A 21,356-nucleotide genomic window follows, 5' to 3' on the forward strand; every position below is an offset into this window, starting at 1 on the left:
GTTATACTGACAAACATAAAGGAATTCATATGAGAAAAGTGAGAAAGGGAAGTGTATGGGAAGGTGTAAAGGAAGAATTATAAATTTTAGATCAATCTAGATTTCTCATTTTGCTTATTTAACCCATTAATGCATGGATAACAACCAAATTTACAGTAAGTTTGAGCTCCTAGATTTTAATGAAGCCGCTGTAAATTTTCCTCTGGACAAATTTTTCCAAATGTATGAACGGTCGAATTGTTTTATTCCTCAAAATCGATATATAATAGTTGTTTGTGTTGCTGATCACGAATTTTTTATCATATTTTCAAAATTAAAAATGGCGGAATAATTTTTCAGAAAATTCCCATTTTTTATATGAATATCTGTATGCAGGGCTTCTCGAGGCCGCTGATTGTGAATTCGCGAAATTCAAAATGGCGGCTCCAATATGGCGGACATACTTTAAAAAAAAATTTGTTTAAAGATTTTTGACAATTATCTACCACCACGTAGTGAGAATCGGGCAACATTTCATATAATGGCAAATGAAGATACAGAAACGAATCGATCATCGATAGAATTAGATAACACAGATATTATATCCTCAAAAATGAAAATTTATCGTGTGTATATCCGCCATATTGGATCCTCCATTTTGAATTTCGAAATTCTGATCGCGAATTGGCAATGAGTGACCTCCAGAAGTATTGTATATTGATTTTCATACAAAAATTACAATTTTCTAAAAAAATTAGTTCGCCATCTTTGGATCCGCCATTTTTTATTTTGCAAATCTGATAGCAAATTCATCATCAGCAACACAAGCCACTATTATAGATCAATTTTGAGGAATGTTTCAATTGTGAAAGAGTACAAAAAGTAAACTGCAGTAACAGCTATCAATCTGCATGAAAAATAATTCACAAGTGTTGCAATTTTTTCCAGTCCGATATTGGAAAAAAGCACAGAATCCATCGATTCCCAAAAAAATATCACTGGAAAAATGTATCTTTTTTCTTAAAATTACCAAAAAACAATAAAAATAAATTCAAAATTGAAAACGTTTGAAGTTAATAATTTTTTATTAAAAAAAAACATTTTAATTTTATCCACTGTAAATATAAATTAATTATTTTTTAAATGGATCTGTATCTGTACTTTAAGTATTAAAAAGGAACAATAATTTATATTGTAAAAACGATTCGATTTCCGTTCAAAGTTAATTATTTCCAGATTTTAACGTTAAAAATTAAACTGTTTCAATTCGAAAGCCTTAATCATTACAAAGATGCAAACGTCCGATTGAAACTTTATAAATTATTTTTATCTTAAAAATAACTTTATAGTAATGTATTTATTATAAAATATTGTTTCAGTCTAAAATATTCAAGTTCAAAAATTTTAAAATAAGAAAAATAATTATTTAAATTTGAATAATATTTGAGTGTTCAGTTATTGATCAAATTGAAACCATGTATTTAAAAGTAAACAATCTTAAATTGAATTGGTTGACACAAAAAGTCTTGAATGTTTAAAATTTCAAAAAGCTTTAAAACTTTAAATATTAAAATTTTGATTGATCTTTTTAAAAAATATTTAATTTGTAAGTGAAATTGTTAAATTTTGATATTTAAATAACAATTGGAAACTTATTATTTATAGAAAAAATTGAGTAATTTTAAGAGGTGTTAAGAGGTTTCACAAAGATTCAGAATTAATTTTAAGCTTCATATGATTTCATATAATTTAGCCGAAATGTGTTCCGACAAAATGCGGCTATTCGTACAGAAATTTCGGTGAAAATAGTCACAGCCTAATTTAAAACAAAATGTAAATTTTTGTAGATTTAAAAAAATTTTTTAACTTTTTAAGAATTGTGAAAAGTTTCAAAAGAATAAAAACATTTTCTTAAGATTCTTATGAAAATTCAAAATAATTTTTCCCGCTTGGAAATTATTTTAAGAAGATATTCAAAAATATTTTAAAACATTTCTAACATTTTTTAAAAATGATCCGGAAAATTTTAAGAACTCTTTTCAAATTTGCAGGATTTTCTAAAAATTATGGGAAAATCCGGTTCATTTCAAAAGATATTTAGAAGTTCAAAAAAATTTCAAAAATAATTTTAAATTTACATAAATTTAAAACAATTTCCGAATTTCTCAAGATTTTGAAATAAAAGTTTGAAGCTTTTCAAGGATGTTTAAACTATTTAAAATGAAAATAATTTATCTTGTAATTTATAAAGGGTTCTGTTAAAAAAAATTAATAAAAATTTGTTTAAGCTTCAAGCTTAAAATTGTTTAAAATAATGGAGTTAGAAAAATTTAAAGTTCATTGATTCTTTAATTTAAATCATTGAAAATGATAAAGTGGATAACATTTTTACAATTTTTGTCTAAATCTTTGAACTCATTAATTTATAAAAGTTGAAAATTCTAAATTTTGCAGTTTATCTGAATTTAGTTAATACCTTTTATTTTTTACGTGTAAATTATGAAGAATGCGAATACAACATTTTTGAATTTAAAAACTTTTAAACCTCAATTTCATAAGTTTGAAATTCAAGAGTTTCACTTTGAGTGATTTAATGTGTAGTTTTTTTATTGCTTCTAATGGAAAAATTTTTAGCTTTAGAGTTCGATTTTAAAAATTTTATTGGCCGTGAAAAATGTTTAAATTTTTAGCTTAATGGACATTTAAAGGCAGAAAGTAATCGTTTCCTCTCTTCATTTTCCTAAAATTATGTCGTCAGTAATGTTTAGTGATGGAAAATTATCATCTGACATTTTTGAAAGAAACAACAATTACATCACTGGCAACATACTTTGAGACTAGTTTCGAAAAAACGAATGTTTTCTGCCTTCAAACAGCCACACTAAGAATTTGTTTATATAATTTGTTTACAAAATTAACAAAAAATATTGAATGACAATTTTCCCTAATTAAACCTCACTGGCGATATCATTTAAGGAAAATTAGGGAAAAAGAGGATTTTTTTCGACCTCTAAATGACTAAGCTATAAAGTTGACTACATAATTTTTTATAAAACTAATAAAAGATATCAGATGATAATTTCCGACCATTAAACATAACTGGCAACATCATTGTAGGAAAATGAAGGGCAAAATATCTTTCTTACTTTAAATATCCACACTGACCATTTATTTATATAATTTATGAAATTAATCAAAAATATCCTATTTTAATTTTCCATCGCTAAACATCAGTGGTGATCTAATTTGAGGAAATTTAGGAGAAAAAGTGATTTCCTTTGGCTTTTAAATATCCACACTGGGCATTTGCTTATATAATTTGTTTATAATATCTATAAAAAATATCGGATGATAATTTTCAATCTATAAACATCACTGGCGACATAATTTGAGGGCACTTAGGAGAAAAATGATTTTTGATGACTTTAAATGTGCACACTGGGAATTTGTTTACATAATTTGTTGAAAAAATTAATAAATAATATCGGATCATAATGTTCTGTCACTAAACATAATTGGTGACCTAATTTGGGGAAAATTAAGAGAAAAAGTTATTTCTTCCTGCTTTGAAATGTCCCTACTGGGCATTTGTTTATAAAATTAATAAAAAATATCAGATGATACTTTTCCATTATTAAAAATCACTTGCGATATAATTTGAGGAAAATTAAGAGAAAAAAGATTTTTTCCGCCTTTAAATGTCCATTATGGGCATTTGTTTATATGATTTGTTTATAACATTAATATGAATATCGGATAGTGTACAATATTTGTTAAGTTAATTTGTTCATAACAATTAACTTAAAATAGAAAAAACTTGTTTATGAAGATAAACAAAAAAGATGAAGAAATCGACTTTTTCTTCACTCTTAGCATTTACATACAATTTAAAAAAAAAATCAAAAATCAGGCTACATAAATCTTTAAAAAACTTAATGCTCAATTTTTCTTTAAAAAAAATCCTAAATCGGTTAAGAATTGCCATATACAAATTATTTTGAACTTCGTTTTATGATTTCATCCAATGACTAAATTCATCTGGTCTTTTGAATTTTTCCAAAAATCCGTCTGAAATCTTTCTAAAATCTTTGATGGCTTTGTGAAATCTTCTTAATCTACTCGAAATCTTTGCAACATTTTAAAAATCTTTGAAATATTTAAGAAGTCATTGAAATCTTTTAAATCTATCCGAAATCTTCAAGAAATATTTGAAACCTTTGATATCTTTGGGAATTCGTTGAGATATTTCTGAAATTTTTGAAATATTTGGTAATATTTGTGAAATGATTGAATTCTGTGGAAAATAATTGATGCGTTTGTAAAACTTTTAAATATACCTAAAATTTTTGCCAAATATTTTAAATCTTTGTGAAATCTTCGATATCATTGGGAAATCATTGAAATCTTTGGGAAACTTTTGGAAATATTTGGTCATATTTGTGGAATTATCGACATCGTTGCGAAATCATTAAAATTTTGTGCAATCCTTTAAATCTTTTGGAAATTTTTATGAAATAATTTAAGTCTTTGTGAAATATTTTAAATCTATCCGAAATCTTTGCGAAATTTTTTAAATCTTTGAGAAATTATTAAAATTTTTGATAATTTTTATAAAATCTTTCTGAAGTCTTTATAAATCTGCAAAATATTAAAAATATTTTTTAAATATTTGGTAATATTCGTAAAATCACTGAAATCTTTGGGAAATCTTAGATGTCTTTGTAATATCTTCTGAATCTATACGAAATTTTTGCGAAATATTTGAAAACTTTGTGACATCTTTGCATCGCTTAAAAAAACAATTGAAATCTTTGTCCAATATTTCATGAATGATCAATCAAGAATGACTTTGGCCCATTTGAGTAATATTTCATCCGGACAGTTATTTAGGTGTTTCCATACTTTTTTGACAGCCTGTATACTGCACAGAGGATGCAAGTACAGAATTATATAGAAGACGCAAAATTGATCACGTAATTTTTAGAATAATTTGGTTTTAAATTGTCATTACCGTAAATATTTGGCAATTAGAACCGATTTTCGGTGCAAATAAACCTCTTTTCCAGGTCCTGCGATTCTTACAAAAAAAATTCTGCTGTTCGTACCGCAATCGGGGAAGCAGATTCTATAAACGCCTAAATATTTTTCTCGATGAACGGCGTTGATCCCTGGGCACTTTTCAAATAAATTTTGAATTTTAATTTTAAAAGTACCATATTCTTATATAAAATTTAATTGTACAATTTTTTTCGCTTATCAAAAAAGTTGTAGGTTTAGCTGTTTTTAAGTTCAACTTGAAAACATCGTTTTTTAGAAGATATATTTTTTTAACTTCAACTCGCCGTAATTCAGACAATTCTTGGAATTCTTTATAAAACTTACAGGAAATATTCTTTATGATGTTCTACGACTGGTAGAGTAAACAAGTAATCAACATTTTTGTTTAAACAAAAGTTATAAATTGGTATTTATATTTATCTATATTCATTTTTCATTTTTGTTTATTATTATTTCTTTTTTCATAATTTCTCGAAGATCTATTTTGAATCGTTTTAACAAAGAAAACATACTTAAACTTTTCTGAACAACTTTCCCGCTGGAATTTTTGGTTGCTTAAAATATAAAATTTACTTAACCAGTAATAGAAGGTCATAAACAATATGTCCTGTGATTTCCATACAAAATTCCATAAATTGGCTGGATTACCACGAACTAAAGTGAAAAAAGAATGAAACTGAAGTTTCCACCGTTTATGTGAAACGAAAAATAAAAATATATAAAAGTGTCCTTACCTAAAATTTTAGACATGGATAGTGTAGATTTTGGTGGTAAATAGCTACAAAAAAGTTCCATCCCTCTAGCTTCCGGGGAACGCAGTCACTTTCAACCCCTAAGTCTCGAAAAACGAAAAAAAATTCTAAATTCCTTTCCAAGTTTCTTACCTAAATGTTAGACATGGATAGGGTAGATTTTGATAGTATATAGTTACAAAAAAAGTTTCACCCCCCTAGCTACCCGGGAACACAATCATTTTCAACCCCTAATTCTAAAAACAACGACGAAAAAATTCTAAAAAGCGTTCCAAGTTTCTTACCTAAAATGTTAGATGTGGAATGTGTAAATTTTGGTAGTCAATAGTTACAAAAAAAGTTTCATCTCCCTGACTGCCGGGGACCGCAGTCGTTTTCAATCCAGAAGTCTCGAAAAACGAAGAAAAAATTATATATTTCTTTCCAAGTTTTTTACCCAAAATTTTGGACATGGATAGTGTAGATTTTGGTAGTAAATAGTTACAAACAAAACTTTCTTCCCCTTAGCTGCCGGGGAACGCAATCACTCTTTCAACCCCTAAGTCTCAAAAAACGAAAAAAAATCTAAATTCCGTTCCAAGTTTCTTACCTACAATGTTAGACATGGATAATGTAGATTTTGGTAGTCTATAGTTACAAAAAAAGTTTGACCCCCCTAGCTACCTGAGAACGCAATCATTTTCAACCCCCAAATCTCAAAAAACGAAGAAAAAATTCTAAATTGCGTTCCAAGTTTCTCACCTAAAATGTTAGACATGTTTAATGTAGATTTTGGTAGTATATTATAATAAAAAAAGTTTCACCCCCCTAGCTGCCGGGGAACGCAGTCTTTTTCAACCCATAAGTCTCAAAAAACGAAGAAACAATTCTAAATTCCGTTCCAAGTTTCTTGCCTAAAATGTTAGACATGGATAATGTAGATTTTGATAGTATATAGTTACAAAAAAAGTTTCACCCCCCTAACTACCGGGGAACACAATCATTTTCAACCCCTAATTCTAAAAACAACGACGAAAAAATTCTAAAAAGCGTTCCAAGTTTCTTACCTAAAATGTAAGACATGAATAATGTAGATTTTGGTAGTATATAGCAACTAAAAAAAGTTTCACCTCTCTAGCTGCCGGGGAACGCAGTCATTTTCTACCCCTAAGTCTCAAAAAACGAAGAAAAAATTCTAAATTCCGTTCCACGTTTCTTACCTACAATTTTAGGCATGGATAGTGTAGACTTTAGTAATATATAGTTGCAAAAAAAGTTTCATTCCCCCTAGTTGCCTGGCAACGTTGCCGTTCCCAATTTCAGGTACGAATCATGTCTAACATTTTAGGTAAGAAACTTAAAACGGAATTTAGAATTTTTTTCGTTTTTTGAGACTTACGGATTGAAAATGACTGCGTTTCCCGGCAGCTAAGGGGATGAAACTTTTTTGTAGCTATTTACCACCAAAATCTACACTATCCATGTCTAACATTTTAGGTAAGGACACTTTTATATTTTTTTATTTTTCGTTTCACATAAACGTTGGAAACTTCAGTTTCATAAAAAAGAAGATTAAAAAAAAAAGTTTTTTTTTTTAGTTAGTATATCCATACGCAGAACCATGGCCTTAAAAATTTCTATTATACTAATGTCTACAAGGTGTCTACTTCACCGGGAAATCGTTATAGGTAATTAACTGCAAGAATTATAATTTTGGGTTTAGACAGGGAATATATAAATTAAATATAAAAAAAAAGAAATTTGCAAAGAATTATAATTTTGACTTTGCAACAGGAAATTTCATAAAGAATTATAATTATAATTAGAAGTTGTTTTTCGCGTATAGGAATTAAAAAAAAGAATGACTCAAGGAGGCTGTCGGATGTCAGAGTGGAAGAGGTTCACTTGGCTGTGCAAAGAGGTACGCATAATTTACTGCGCAATGGGGCAGGCAAACAACGACCAATAAAATCGTTTGTGATTTTTCCACCTTTTGAACTATTTTAAGTGCATCGGGAAACATGAACAATAAACCAGGATAAATTTGGGAAATTACCGGGAATTTAAAACTAATCATGCTGTGGACAACCTGATCTGCGAATATTTAACTCCCAATTTTAGGTATTAAATAATCGTTACTGGGGAAAATCTTGAAAAATCTAATGAAATGAGTTTGTGCTATGTTTCAGTTCGAAATGGGTATTCGTGCGTTCCAGTGGCCCTTTCAGAAGGTCTGGACATCCGGTTAAACACGGCTGCCCGAGTTGTAAGATATACAGCCACTGGCGTTGAAATTTGGGCAGCACCTTCCAGAAGTCCTCAAACTAATCACACAACCTACAAAGCCGACGCGGTACTCGTCACCCTTCCTCTGGGTGTTTTAAAAGCATCGGCTCCACCTTCAGCTGTCAGTTTTAATCCTCCACTTCCAGAATGGAAAACTCAAGCCATCCAGAGACTTGGCTTTGGCAATCTAAACAAGGTAACCCCAACCACATTCAACTATTTTTGCACTAAAAATATTAATTTTTTAATCATTCTGTGACCCCAATCAAATTTTGAAATGGTGAAAATGAACCAAATATGGATTTTAGAAGAAAAATCTGTACAAACTGGATTTCAATAGTTTTTAAAAATAATTAATTGAATTGTTATCTTGTTAAGTTATTCGATATTTCTATTTTTACGCTTACATTTTTAATTTTAACAATTTTAAAATGCTGTTTTGAAGATTTGAATGATTAAAAAATAATAGAGTTTGAAGTTGAAAATGTTGTACATAAACATTTTTATTTAATACATTAATAAGTAAAATAAATACATTTATGAATGGATCTATACTTTAGGTATTCAAAATCAAACAATAATTGATTTGACAAAACTATTTTAGATCATTTCAAAATTTAAGAATTTCCAGATTTTAACTTTAAAAATTAAACGGTTGCAAAATTGAAAGTCTTTGTAATTAAAAAATGTAAACGTCTGATTGAAACTTTGTAAACCATTTTCAATTTAAAAGTAACTTCATATATTCGTAATTAAAGTCTTTCATTAAATTTAGAATATTTTTTCAGTCTAAAATATTTCGTATTTAACCCATTATATTTGAAATTTTTGAAATTTTTGAATTAGCAAAAACAATAATTATTCAATGTTTAGCAATATTTGTTTGTTAATTTAAATTGGAACCATATATATAAAAGTAAACAATTTGAAACTGAATTGTTTGACATAGAAAGCATGGAATCGTTAAAATTTTAAAGAGCCTTTAAACTTTGGATGTCACAATGTTAATTGTCGTATTTGAAAAATGTTTAATTTGTAAGTAAAATTATTGAATTTTAATTTATAAATATAAAATGAACACTTATTATTTGTAGAAAAAAATTCAGAAAATATAAGAGATATTTAGGATTTTTTAAAAGATTTAAAATTATCATGCAAATTAAAAAAATTTTCCCTAAAATATTCCAGAACCTTTCTTGAAATTTTTTTTAATCTTTTAAAACCTTTAAAAATATTCTCATAAAATAATTTTTCAAAATGAAAAATTATTTTCAATGTTGCTAGGAATCTTTAAAAAATGTTTTTATTCTTTTGAAGCCTTTCATAATTCTTAATATCTCTTAAAATAACTCAAATTTCTTCTACATATAATAAATGTTCCATTATTATTTATACATCAAAATTTTAAGGACATTTTTTAAAATTTGCAGGATTTCTTAAAAATTGTAATAAAAAGTCAATTCAGTTAAAAAGATATTTAGAAGTTCTGAAAAAAATTCAAAACTAATTTTAAATTTTAACATATTTAAAACAACTTCTAGATTTCTCAAAATTTTGAAATAAATTTTTAAAGCTTTTTAAGGATGTTTAAACTATTTAGAATGAAAATAATTGAACTTATAATTTAGAAAGTCTTCACTTAACAAAAATTTAATTTTGCTCGTTCTTAGGTTTTTATCTTAAAATTCCTTAAAATAATATAATGAAAAAATTTTTTAAACTCATTGATTGTATTTTTAATTTTGAGCATTGCAAATGATAACGTGGATTTATATTTTTTTTGTATGTTGAGTGCTTTCATTAAAATTAAAAAATTCGAAGTCATGCAGCTGAAAATTTTTTTCATTTGAAGTATTCAAATCAAAATTAAACTGCAAATTAAAACTCTCAACTGGAGCTCTTTCGAATTTTAAACTTTTTAAATTAAAGTTTACACAGGTTTATTCCAATTGTTCAATAATTTGCGCATATGAAATGGAAGTTCTTCGCATTATTAGTCATTTTAAATGAGATTCTGACAAATTCTAAAATAAAATTTTTTTACTTTTTAAATCGAGCATTTGAAAGATATCTGATTAAAAAATATAAATCCTCTTTTTCATTTGCATTGCTGCAAATTAAAGATTGTATCTTTAAAATGTTATATTTTTTAAATTGACAGTTTAACTATTTTAAATCATTTAAATTCATGAATTGTTATTTATACATCAAAAATTAAAAATTTCACTTATAAATTACAAATTCAACCAAACGAGCAACTGAAACTCTGATGTTTAAAGATTAAAATTAACGCTTTAAATTAGGCTGTAAAAAATTGGTAAGTATTGAAAAAATTTTCTTTTTTAATTAAATTGAGTACAAGTATCTAATTATGAACCTCTTAACATAACATTATTTTTAAATTGAAAATATTTTATAAAGTTTTGAGTGGACGTTTACATCCGTTTAACTGGAGTATTCAATTTAAAAAAATTGTATTGAAAAGTATTACCAGCTTCCGTATTATATGTATAAATTATTGTGCGATTAAATTATAAACTTTCTGAATAGAAATTTTTTAAGCTTCAATTTTAAATCTTTAAAACTCAAAAGAGTTCCACTTTAAGTTCTTCAATTTGCAGTTCAGTTTTTGTATTTGATTACTTCAAATAAAAAAATGTCAACTTTAAGAGATCAATTTTTTTCCTTCCAATGACTGCTGAAATTTTTTGCGTATTGGGAAAAAACTGAGAAATGATGGGCAATTTTTTATGTTAAAACGGCCACTCTTATGTTCAATTAAAAATCTTTCCAAATGGAAGATTTAAAATTATACATATTCAAAGTGAAAGCCATAAAAATTGGACAATTTTTATTTTGAGACCTATTATTTTAGATAATTTTCTAATGAATTATTTAAAACTGAATATTTGTAATATTAATGATTTAAGAATTTACGAATTTCATAATTGAATATATTAAAATTTGAACTGCTCAGAATTTTACAGAGTCAAATGTAAAGTTGTTAATATTCTGTAATTTTAAATTCATGGCTTTCAAAATCTATAAGTCGAAAGTTTTTAAATTTATTTTTCCAAAATTAAACTAAATCTATTGATCCACATTAGGTTTCCTGTTTCTACTTTAGATTCGAAATCGATTCTGCCCTCAGTTACAAAATACTCATCAGAGCAATATCAGCTTTTTGCAGACAGACTTTTAAAGCCGATAAAACTAAATTTTATCTTTTTCATAACAACGATTCTCAATTCAAATATATATGTATAAATGAAATTTCAGATAAAATTTCATTATGAGAGTCTAAAAAAACTAACAAAACTAGCTTCTGGTTTGAGGTTTGAAATTACTTTTCTTTAAATTTGACTGCAGCCCCATTTCGGTTCGCAAAATATATTTTTATTTCGTTCATTTATCACTTCTTCCAATTTACATTTCAAGAATCATCAAGAATTTTTAAACTCCAAACTTCATTTTCTCTTCTAAAATAAAATTCCTCCTGCGAAGTTTAAAAATCTTCGGGCCAAGAATAGTAGTTAAATTAATTTTTATGAGTGAACGATTCAATTCCATTTTCGAGATGCTCTTCACTAAATCATCAATAAAAATGTATACATAAATGAGCCCAAATTGGTGAACGAAGCGAAACGCGAAGAAATTTTGGTCAAATTAAAAATGAAATAACAGTTTGGAGGTTTTTTTATTGTGACACTTTGTGAATCATTTATTTCCGCGGAGTGAGCGTAAGCTTGATTTGTTTTTCAATTTATGCAAACTGGTGATATCAAGAAAGCCGCTTAATAAAAATGCGAGAATCATTCCAATTCTGGTTGCTCTCAGGTGGTATTATGTTTCGAACGCATTTTTTGGGACCCGACGGCAAACTTGTTCGGTCATGTAGGAAGTACAACGGCGTCTCGTGGCGAACTCTTTTTATTCTGGAATTTGTACAAAGCGCCGGTCCTTTTGGCACTGGTTGCTGGTGAAGCTGCCTGCGTTATGGAAAACGTTAGCGACGACGTTATTGTTGGACGTTGCATCGCAGTTCTCAAGGTAAGAAAAATTCATTTCCAGACCTAAGATCGGTAGAAATATTTTTTATTTATGAATTTATCTTTGAAAAATTAGTTGAAATGGGCTCCACGCGTCTACAAAACAGGTTTTCCTAGCCTATTAAGACGTTAATTAAGTCTTTCAAACCTCCCCTCCCATACGTTCACTACTCTACTTCCCCTCACTTCACATTCGCTTCCTTTTCCCTATGCAATTTCTTCCACCCCTATTTCCCTTCCCCTCACTTGCCTAGCTAGCACTCCACTTTTACCACTTCCCTTTCATAGCCCACACTTCCTTTCCCCTACTCACTCACACTACCTTACTGTCACACTCCTCACTTCCACTCACTACCCTTCTCCATTTCCGTTCATTTCCTCTACCTATCATAACTTCGACTAACTTCCCGTTATTCTTCTGTCTAATTTCTCCTCATTTACCCTCATTCGATTCCCCTTATATCCTCTAATTTCTCTCACCAACTTCCTCACCCTCTAATTCATCCTCTTCTCACTTCCCCAGCTACGACTTCCCTTCTAATTCCCGTGGCTAGTCCTCGCTTTCCTTTTGCTATTCAACCTAACTACCCTACTAGCCCTATCTTCACGTACACTCACTACTCTCCCTCACTTCCAATCATTGCCTTCACTTGCTATCACTTCTACTCACTTCGCCTGCTTCCTCTGCCTACTATCTTTTTATTTTCCATCATTTCCCCTTACTTCTTCTACTTTTAGACCCCACATTTTCTCTCACTTTCCCTAAGTCCCGTTTTTGGATCTTCTCTAATTCCCCTCACTTCTCTTCGTTACCCTCCCTACTTCCCCTTTCCACACTTAACCCTTCTTTACACTTCCCGTACCCTACTTGCTTCTTTTCTTATTTCGACCCTTCTTACTTCCCCAGCTAGTACTCTCCTCTCCTAATTCCCTTCTCCAGCCCTTAATTCTCTTTCGTACCCACCCGCTACACCCTACTAACCCACCCCCTCACTTCCCTTCATTTCTAATCATGGCCCTTACTTCTTATCAATTCGGCACACTTTCCCCTCAATCCCCGACCTCACATTTTCCCTCACTTCCATACCTCCCCTGATTTTCCCTAATTCACTTCCCCTCATTATCACTACTTCCCTTACTTACACTCTTTACAACTTCACCCTCCTCTTCCCCAACTTTGTCATCCTCTTATTCCCCCTCTTCGCATTTTCGCAGTTAGCACTCCTATTCCCCTACTTCCCTTTCCCAGTCCTCACTTCCAATCCTTACCCTTACTTTCCCTATTTCCCCTACTTTCCCTGTCTATTTTCACCTTATTTCTCATTATTATTCCAACTTTCCCACTCCATATTTATCCTAAGTACCCCCACATGTCTTAATTTCCCCTAATTTCTCTCCCATAATTTTTGATAATTCCCCTATCCTCGCAGGTCCTTAAAAATTTAGAAGTTAATTGTATAAAGTCGATTGCGTCGATAGAACCAAGTTTATAATTCCAAAAATAGCTAAATAGTGCATTGGTTAATTAAGCTTATTAAAACAATTATGAATTTTTATTGGTTGACCAAACATGATACTTAGGTTTTTTATTTCCACGTAGCATATGGTCTTTATTTATTCCACTAAAAATAAAGATGTGGATAGCTGTTTAGAAAATTTGCTTAGAAAATAACAAATTATTTATTCACCTTCATTTATTCGACTAAGATATTTTTTGTCAGTAAATTATTCATATTTAGTTGCGAATGAAGTGACAAATCGCTGCCAATCCCCACGCATCCATTTTCATTTACTTATATGTTTATAATAAATTTAATACATTTTTTTAATTTTTCGGTGCTATTTAACATCTTTTTCAATAGTACCTTTTTTCTCAGGTATCAGAAAAAATCCAATACAAATTTAGTTTTTTAAATTTTTTCATGAAATACAAAAATAATTTAAAACATTTAAAAAGTTGGCCGCGATAGTTTAATGAACAACTTTTTTAAGACTGTTTTTAAGTTCAAATCGGATAAAATTTGTCTTCTGGTACAAAAAAATTTGCCATGAAGGAATTTTTTTACCTACTACGCGCCCAACAGGGTGGTCGGAAAAAACTCAAAATGATCAGATGCATTGGTAATAGCACTAAAAAGTTTCTTTGTGGTATTACGAACAAATTAAAAAAAAGAAATACATAATTATAACCGTTGGGCAAGTCGACTGAATATTTACAATTTTTTTAAATTTGTTGTGTATGGAATTTAAAACAAATTTTTTTGGGTGACGTTTACGGAAATAAATAACCATGTATGGACAAAAAGTAAAACCTTTTTTTTGTCGAAATGTAAATATTTTAAATTAGCAAAAAAATTGTTTATTTTTTATTTTCTTATGCTCTTGTTAATAAACTAAGGAAACACGTGCATATTTTTAAGTTTTGAAACAATGTTTTCTTTTTTTAGGGATTCCGAAACATGAGACATTTTTACACAAAATCCGTCAAAAACCGGTTACACTGGATCCGTAAAAAATAGAAAAAAATGGTTTGTTTGAAACTTAAAAATATGTACGTGTTTCTTTATCTCATTAAAAAGTGAATCAAGAAATAAATTAAATAAAAAAACAATTTTGCAAAGTAACGTACAAATTAACATAAGTGTATATTTTGTCATTTTTGAAATATACTATATTTTGGGGGAAAGTTTATATTCTATTTTTTACAGATCCTGTTTAAAAGGATTTTTACAGATCTTGTGTAAAAATGGATCATGTTTCAGGACCCATACAAAAAATTGTTAGATTCTTGAACATATGCAGGCATTCCTTTAGTTTATTAAAAAGAGCATAAAAAATTAAAATTCAATTTCTTTTATAACTTTTGGTACAATTACACAAAAGTGGGTACATTTGTATTTTTTAAGCATCCTGTCTAAATGGACTTTTACGAATCTTGTGTAAAAATGGCCCATGTTTCAAGATTCGTAAAAAACAAGAGAAAAAAATTTGTTGAAAACTTGAAAATGTTATCGTGATTCCTTAGTTTACGGAAAAGAGCATCAAAGAAATACATTTTTTGCTGATTTAGGTACAAATTAACAAAATTGCATAATCAATCATTTTTTGAAATATTATGCATCGACGAAAAAAATTTCTTATTTTTTTACCATCTAGGGTTATTCACTACTATGAGCTTTACCTCCAAAAAATTGGAAACAAATTGTTTCAAGACCCAACAAATTTAAAAAATAAAAAAAAAATTGAAAATTTCCAATCGACTTTTCGAAAAAGTGAGAAATGTTTTGAAATTAAAAAAAATGTTTTTATGCCACAAAGGAACTTTTCATTGCTTTTAGCAATTGATATCCAATCATTTTGAGTTTATCCGGCTGACTGTAGCCGCCAATCAGACACTAGTGGCATACAAAAATATTATTACACCATTAAGCCATTTCCCTTTCGGGGTAGGCGTGACTCACTCGGCAATAAATAGCTTAAATTAAAATAAGTTATTCTAAAGCTAATTAGAATCAATAAAAAAATTTCGAAACTATATAGAACTTATATTGTGAAGAAGTTAAAGTCTATCATTTGAATTTTCCCTTAATTGCAAAATGGAATCTTCCTCGAAAACTTTGCAAACTAAATTAATTATGAATATTTCAAAATTTAGATAAGTGTTTTGAACTATATTTAAGTTTAAAAATGAAGGATAAACTGAAGTTAGTTAATTATTTACAATTTAAACATTTGAGTTAGGACTAAGAAAAATAATAAGTGAATGTTGTTTTAAAATAATTAGGGTATCTTTGGAAACCAAGTCGTGCCTCAGCCCCGTGAGAGCGTGGTAACAAGGTGGCGTGCGGATCCCTGGGCTCGAGGATCTTACAGTTTTGTAGCCGTTGGAAGTTCCGGAAGCGACTACGACCTTCTGGCTGCACCCGTGTTGCCCTCACCCCCGCCAAACCAACCGCCAGGAGCACCTCCACCCCAACCGCGATTGTTTTTCGCTGGTGAGTTCTTTTTCCTTTTCTCTTTTTCACCTTATTGGAATTTACGAACCGGAAACCTAACCGCACGTTACAGAAATCTGAATACATTTTATATTTGCCTTGGTCTTTGGTCAAAATTATTACTTTTTTATTATTTTAATCTTTTATTGTCATGATTATTATAGGCGTATAGTTTTATATAATAACTGGCAACATTATACGCGCGTTACAGCTCGCTGGAAACATTGAATCGCAAATTAGCAATATTAAAATAAAAAACAAGATTACTATGATTCCCATTTTTAAATGTATAGTTTATTCACTTAAAGAATATTATCTGATAGGAAGTTTTGAATAAATAAATTTTCAAAAGCCTAGTTTTCGTATTGTTTTTTTTAAGCATTGTTATTGATTTCGAGTTTTTCGCTTCGACTATTTAATTATTATTTTGCGTTAGAAATTTAAAACATTCTTACAGTTATGTAGATTTAAAATTAAATTTTATAATTTTAATGATACCTGATTAAAAAATAATTACCTTCAAACGTTCCCAGTTTTAGTGAAGAATTTTGTATGTTTCATATTAAATCTGCGCCAAATTTTGATTGTTCAAAATATAAAACTCTTCATCTTGAAGAAAAGAAATACCATTTTTAGAGTTTAAAACTTTACAATTTTGATGTTTGAATTTAAAAGTGTTTGACTATTAACTGGAAATTGCACAACTATTTCCTTTCGACAAAAATTAATTTAAGAAAATTGATTAATTAAAGCTTTTAATTAAAAATTAAATTTGTTTCAAATTAAAAAAGAGTTTTGTTCTAGATTAACATTTATTTGTAAAAAGTTAAAAAAAGGTTTTGGCTAACACTTATTTAGTTTAAATTAGAAGAACACAAGATCATTTTATACGTTGAAAACTCATTTTTACATTCTCATTTCTGAGAATGTAATGTAATCGTCCAAATTTCCGATCTCTGGTTTTTAACGGATCTTTACGTTTCGGCACTCGCAGAATCCGAAAATCATAAAATTTCATCGGTGTCTGTCTGTCTGTATGTATGGTTACCTGAATTTTGTAGCCACGCTAACTTTTGAAGGATTTGTTCAATCGAGTCCGCATTTGATACTCTTCTGAAGTTACCCAAAATGAAGGCTAAGTTCGCTAATCAGATATTTTGAACCAAAATTAAAAAATTGGGCGCATTTTCAAAATTTTGAAATTTTTTTTGTTAAAATTTTAAACAATTTTGTGGAAGTTTCTTATAGATGGATGAAAGACTTGCAAATTACCCAAATAAAATTTTTTATTTTGATGAAAATTAGAAAAGTTATATACTTTTCAAAAATTTGAAAATTTTCCACAAATATAAAAAATTATTTTTTTCGTAAATCCAAAAATCTCATTCAAAATTTTCACTAGATACCAAATATATTTCAAAACTTTTCTAGCCGATTTTCTCGATTAGCCCAAAATTTAAAAAATTATAGCATTTTCAAAATTTTAGAATTTTTTTTTCTTAATATTATAAAAATTTTTGTCAAATTTTCTTATAGATAGGTAAAAGACTTGCAAATTCTCTAAATAAAATGTTTAATTTTGATGAAAATTATAAAAGTTATATACTTTTCAAAATTTTTAAAATTTTCAAAAAATAAAAAAATTTAATTTTTATTTAGATCCAAAAATTTCATTCAAAATTTTCACTAGATACCAAATATATTTCAAAACTATTCAAGCCGAATTTTTTGATTAGCCCAAATTTAAAAAAATTAGATCCTGTATAACCTATCTGTTAAGCGCGTAGCTTTTTTATTTGAGAACCTTCTTTAATGACAAATTAAAAAAAAAAGTGTTTAGCTTCACTTAAGAAAAGGGAAAATGATTAAACAACCACAGCAGGGCCCTATTGGGACCAGAAAAAATAAAATGTGATCATTGTTTTGCAATATCAGAATAAGCAGTACTAGACCAAGGTACAAAAAAAAATGTGAATAGACATTTGATATAATAGTTTTTAACATAGAATGTAGAAAATTGCACATTGTGGCCTGTGCACAAATGTGGAGGGTAATGCAAAGACCGAGCGAGTCAAAAAAGAGTTCCTGTACTCAGCAGGAATATTTGTCATTATTCAAACTTTGACAGGCTAACTTATCAGCTTGAACACTAACAAAAATAATTTGTATACAATTTTTGCATCTATAAAATACATTTTATAAATTTTAAAATGTTTACAATTTCGTGGCAAGATTATATATTTTCTTTAATTAGAAAATTGCTCTAAATTAAACTCTAACATATTATAATGATTTCCAGACGATACAGATTTTTTCAGTTTGTTGCATCATTTTTAAGATTAAAAATTGAATGATTATTGAATCTCAAAGTGAATCAAAATTTTTTAAGAATCAACTGGGCTCAGAGGGATAGAATCCAATTCATTTAACTTTCAATTTTTTTCAATTTTCACCAATTTAACATTTAAATTTTGAAAAGTAATCTTTTGAAAAATTATGAAAATTAACAGTTGCATTTTCAACTGTTGGAAACTAAAGAAAACAATCAAATTTCGTTTTTTAAAAGAGTGTTAAAAATATAATATTTACATAATCTCACGCAAAAATATAATAAGATACATTTCAGTCTATAAAAAATGTGAAAAAAATATTGTTTTGAAAATAATATAATAATAGTAAAATAATTCTTTTGTTACATTATGTTGGGGTTTTTCACCTGCAATCAGTTTTTTTTCACAAAAATGCAACGCTTTGATTGTATATTTATTGCACAAAAATATCATATCAATTATCAAAAATGTTTTCCTTGTATATATTTTATGTTATTTTAGATAATAGATAATATGAAAGAACAAACATTTTGTTTGAATAGTAATTTTATATTTCAATTTGAAAATTGCGTTACATATAATTTTAAAAACAATCAATATCAATTTGAAAGCAAATTTTAACTCGAATATGTATCATTACAAAGCCATTAAAATCAGACTATTTCAAAACAAAATATTTAAATTTGAATAATTATGTATTTTTGAATTTATGGAATTAAAAATGTTCAAATAATTATAAATTGGAAATTTTGAAAATTAAATAATATCATATACAAATTCACTCAAGTAATTTTTATATTAATATTAATATATAGAATAATATGTGTAATATAATATATATAATAATATTACCTTAGTAGTTTAATCATTTTAAATTCAAATATTAACATTTGTTGAAAAACCAATTTTTAGATACTGTGTTTCCCATATGTTTCTCCGCATGCATTTTCTATATTCCAAAAATATGAAAAGAATCGTAAAAAGTTTTTGAGTGCTTTATTCTGTAAGTATAATAAAAGGAAAAAAGCACAACTGAGAGAATAAAAATGAAAATAAAAACCCTGTGAAAATTTTAGTAATGTTTATAAAAGGTTTTTTATTGGATGTATCCAGCAGCTGGGTAACTGCGAAAATATGAGAATAAAACATAACAAAATTTTTAAATAATCAGAGCGATCATTTGGCTAAAGGCCATCCCTAATAGGTTCTTAGAAGTTATATGGTAACTATTGTGTCACATTGAAAGCAGGTGACTTCTGAAAATCCAGCAAGTATGTTCTGCTTTTTAGTCACATAAATTACTCTTAATTTGCCTTTTTATTAATATTTTCCTTGATTTTTCCAAAAGATCTAGAATGAAACGTAAATTAAACCCAGTGTTTAATTTTTTATTAGGACTACAGGGTCAGTTTCTTTGCCAATGAAAGTTATAATTTTTATTTTATTTTTTTAGTTTTTATACTTAATTGAAAAATTTAATGAATGATTAAATTCAGCTTATATTTTTTGATTTTTTTTTCTTTCAAATACTAGTTCTAAAAGGCAAATCCTTGAAATTAAAAATAAATTTTAAATCTTACCATTTAGAAGGCCAATCAAATATTTCAAATTATTTCAATATTAAAATAAATGCGAATTAAAAATTATACAGTTTAGGAATCAGAATAGTTTAAAAGGGATGATTGAAAGATACCGAAAAATAAAATTCCCGAATTGGAAAATTTCCAAATAATAAAATTCCGAAATTATAAAATTTCCGACAAAAAATTGCTGAATTGTAAAATATCAGAACTAGAAAATTCCCAAATTATAAATTTTCTAAAAGTAAACAATTACAAATTTTTGTTGATAAACTTGATTAATTTATTAAAAATACAATATTAAAATATGATTTATAATAAAAAAATATTATTAATGTTTTAAGTTCCTGGATTTATTATTTGAGTTTAAAACATGTAACCATTTTTTTAAAACTGTTATCCAGAAATATATTTATTTCAATTATTGCTATTTTAAATTAAAACAAAATTTCAGGAATTTTAACCATTTTACATATTTTTAAAATAAAAATACTTGATTATTGTAGGTCCAAGAAATGATTAGTAATTGTAAAAAAATGCAGTTGCCTAAATTCGGGAATATTCTAGTTCACATAGTTTATAATTCGGCAATCTTCATATTCGATAATATCCTAAACTGTCGGGAATTTAACAATTTTGCAGTATTGATATAAAAAATTTGTTTACTTGACTTTTCAGAACTTCAACTACATTCAAAATTTAATGATATGAAATTAAAAGCGTTTGCAACTACAACTTTTTTTTATTCAAAATCTTTTAGAATTCAATATGAAATCATCTTTAATTTAAAGCTTTAATTATTAATTATATAATTATAATTATATTTAAATATTAATTTAAATAGTTCAAATATTAATAAGTAAGTCATTTCTATTATTAAAGATACATTTCATTAAAAATTGAAAGAAAATCTTTTTTGGAATTTGCAAGAATTTAAATTTATAAAAGATTAAAACTTTAAAAGTATACAAATTTAGAAAACTTAAAATTAACAAAAATTTAAATGTTAAGTAATTACATTAAAAATAAATAAAAATGTAAAATTCATGTTTAACTTCCGATATTTACGTTAAACTAGGAAATTTTTGGAAATTAAAAAATCCAGAAAAGAGAGTGTGTTTAAATTTAATCGTCAGATTTTTGTCGTTTTTTTTAAATTTGCAAAAATGTACCAAATTTAGGCAAATTCTCGAAGACGTTCATGATTTCGAAATTGCTGTTTTTTTGCATTAACTTTAAATCGAATCAGGTTTTCAAATTTTAAAGTCAGGTAGGTTTTACTGTCCTCTTTCGAAATCCGTCGGAAAATTAAAAAAAAATTAAAATTGCCAAAATGAAGATGACTTGT

General features: G+C 27.6%; 1 protein-coding gene across 1 annotated transcript in view; it reads left to right on the forward strand.

Moving 5' to 3' along the window:
* LOC117174476 (lysine-specific histone demethylase 1A) overlaps window positions 1-21,356 on the forward strand; it is a 367,341-nt gene that overhangs the window by 339,395 nt on the left and 6,590 nt on the right. The window contains exons 11-13 of the mRNA XM_033363628.1: window positions 7,958-8,250; window positions 11,892-12,104; window positions 15,888-16,098. Of these exons, the coding sequence (XP_033219519.1) occupies window positions 7,958-8,250; window positions 11,892-12,104; window positions 15,888-16,098 (717 nt within the window). The remainder of the gene's footprint in view (window positions 1-7,957; window positions 8,251-11,891; window positions 12,105-15,887; window positions 16,099-21,356) is intronic.

Source organism: Belonocnema kinseyi, chromosome 6, assembly GCF_010883055.1.
Source record: "Belonocnema kinseyi isolate 2016_QV_RU_SX_M_011 chromosome 6, B_treatae_v1, whole genome shotgun sequence".
NCBI classification, from domain to species: Eukaryota; Metazoa; Arthropoda; class Insecta; order Hymenoptera; family Cynipidae; genus Belonocnema; species Belonocnema kinseyi.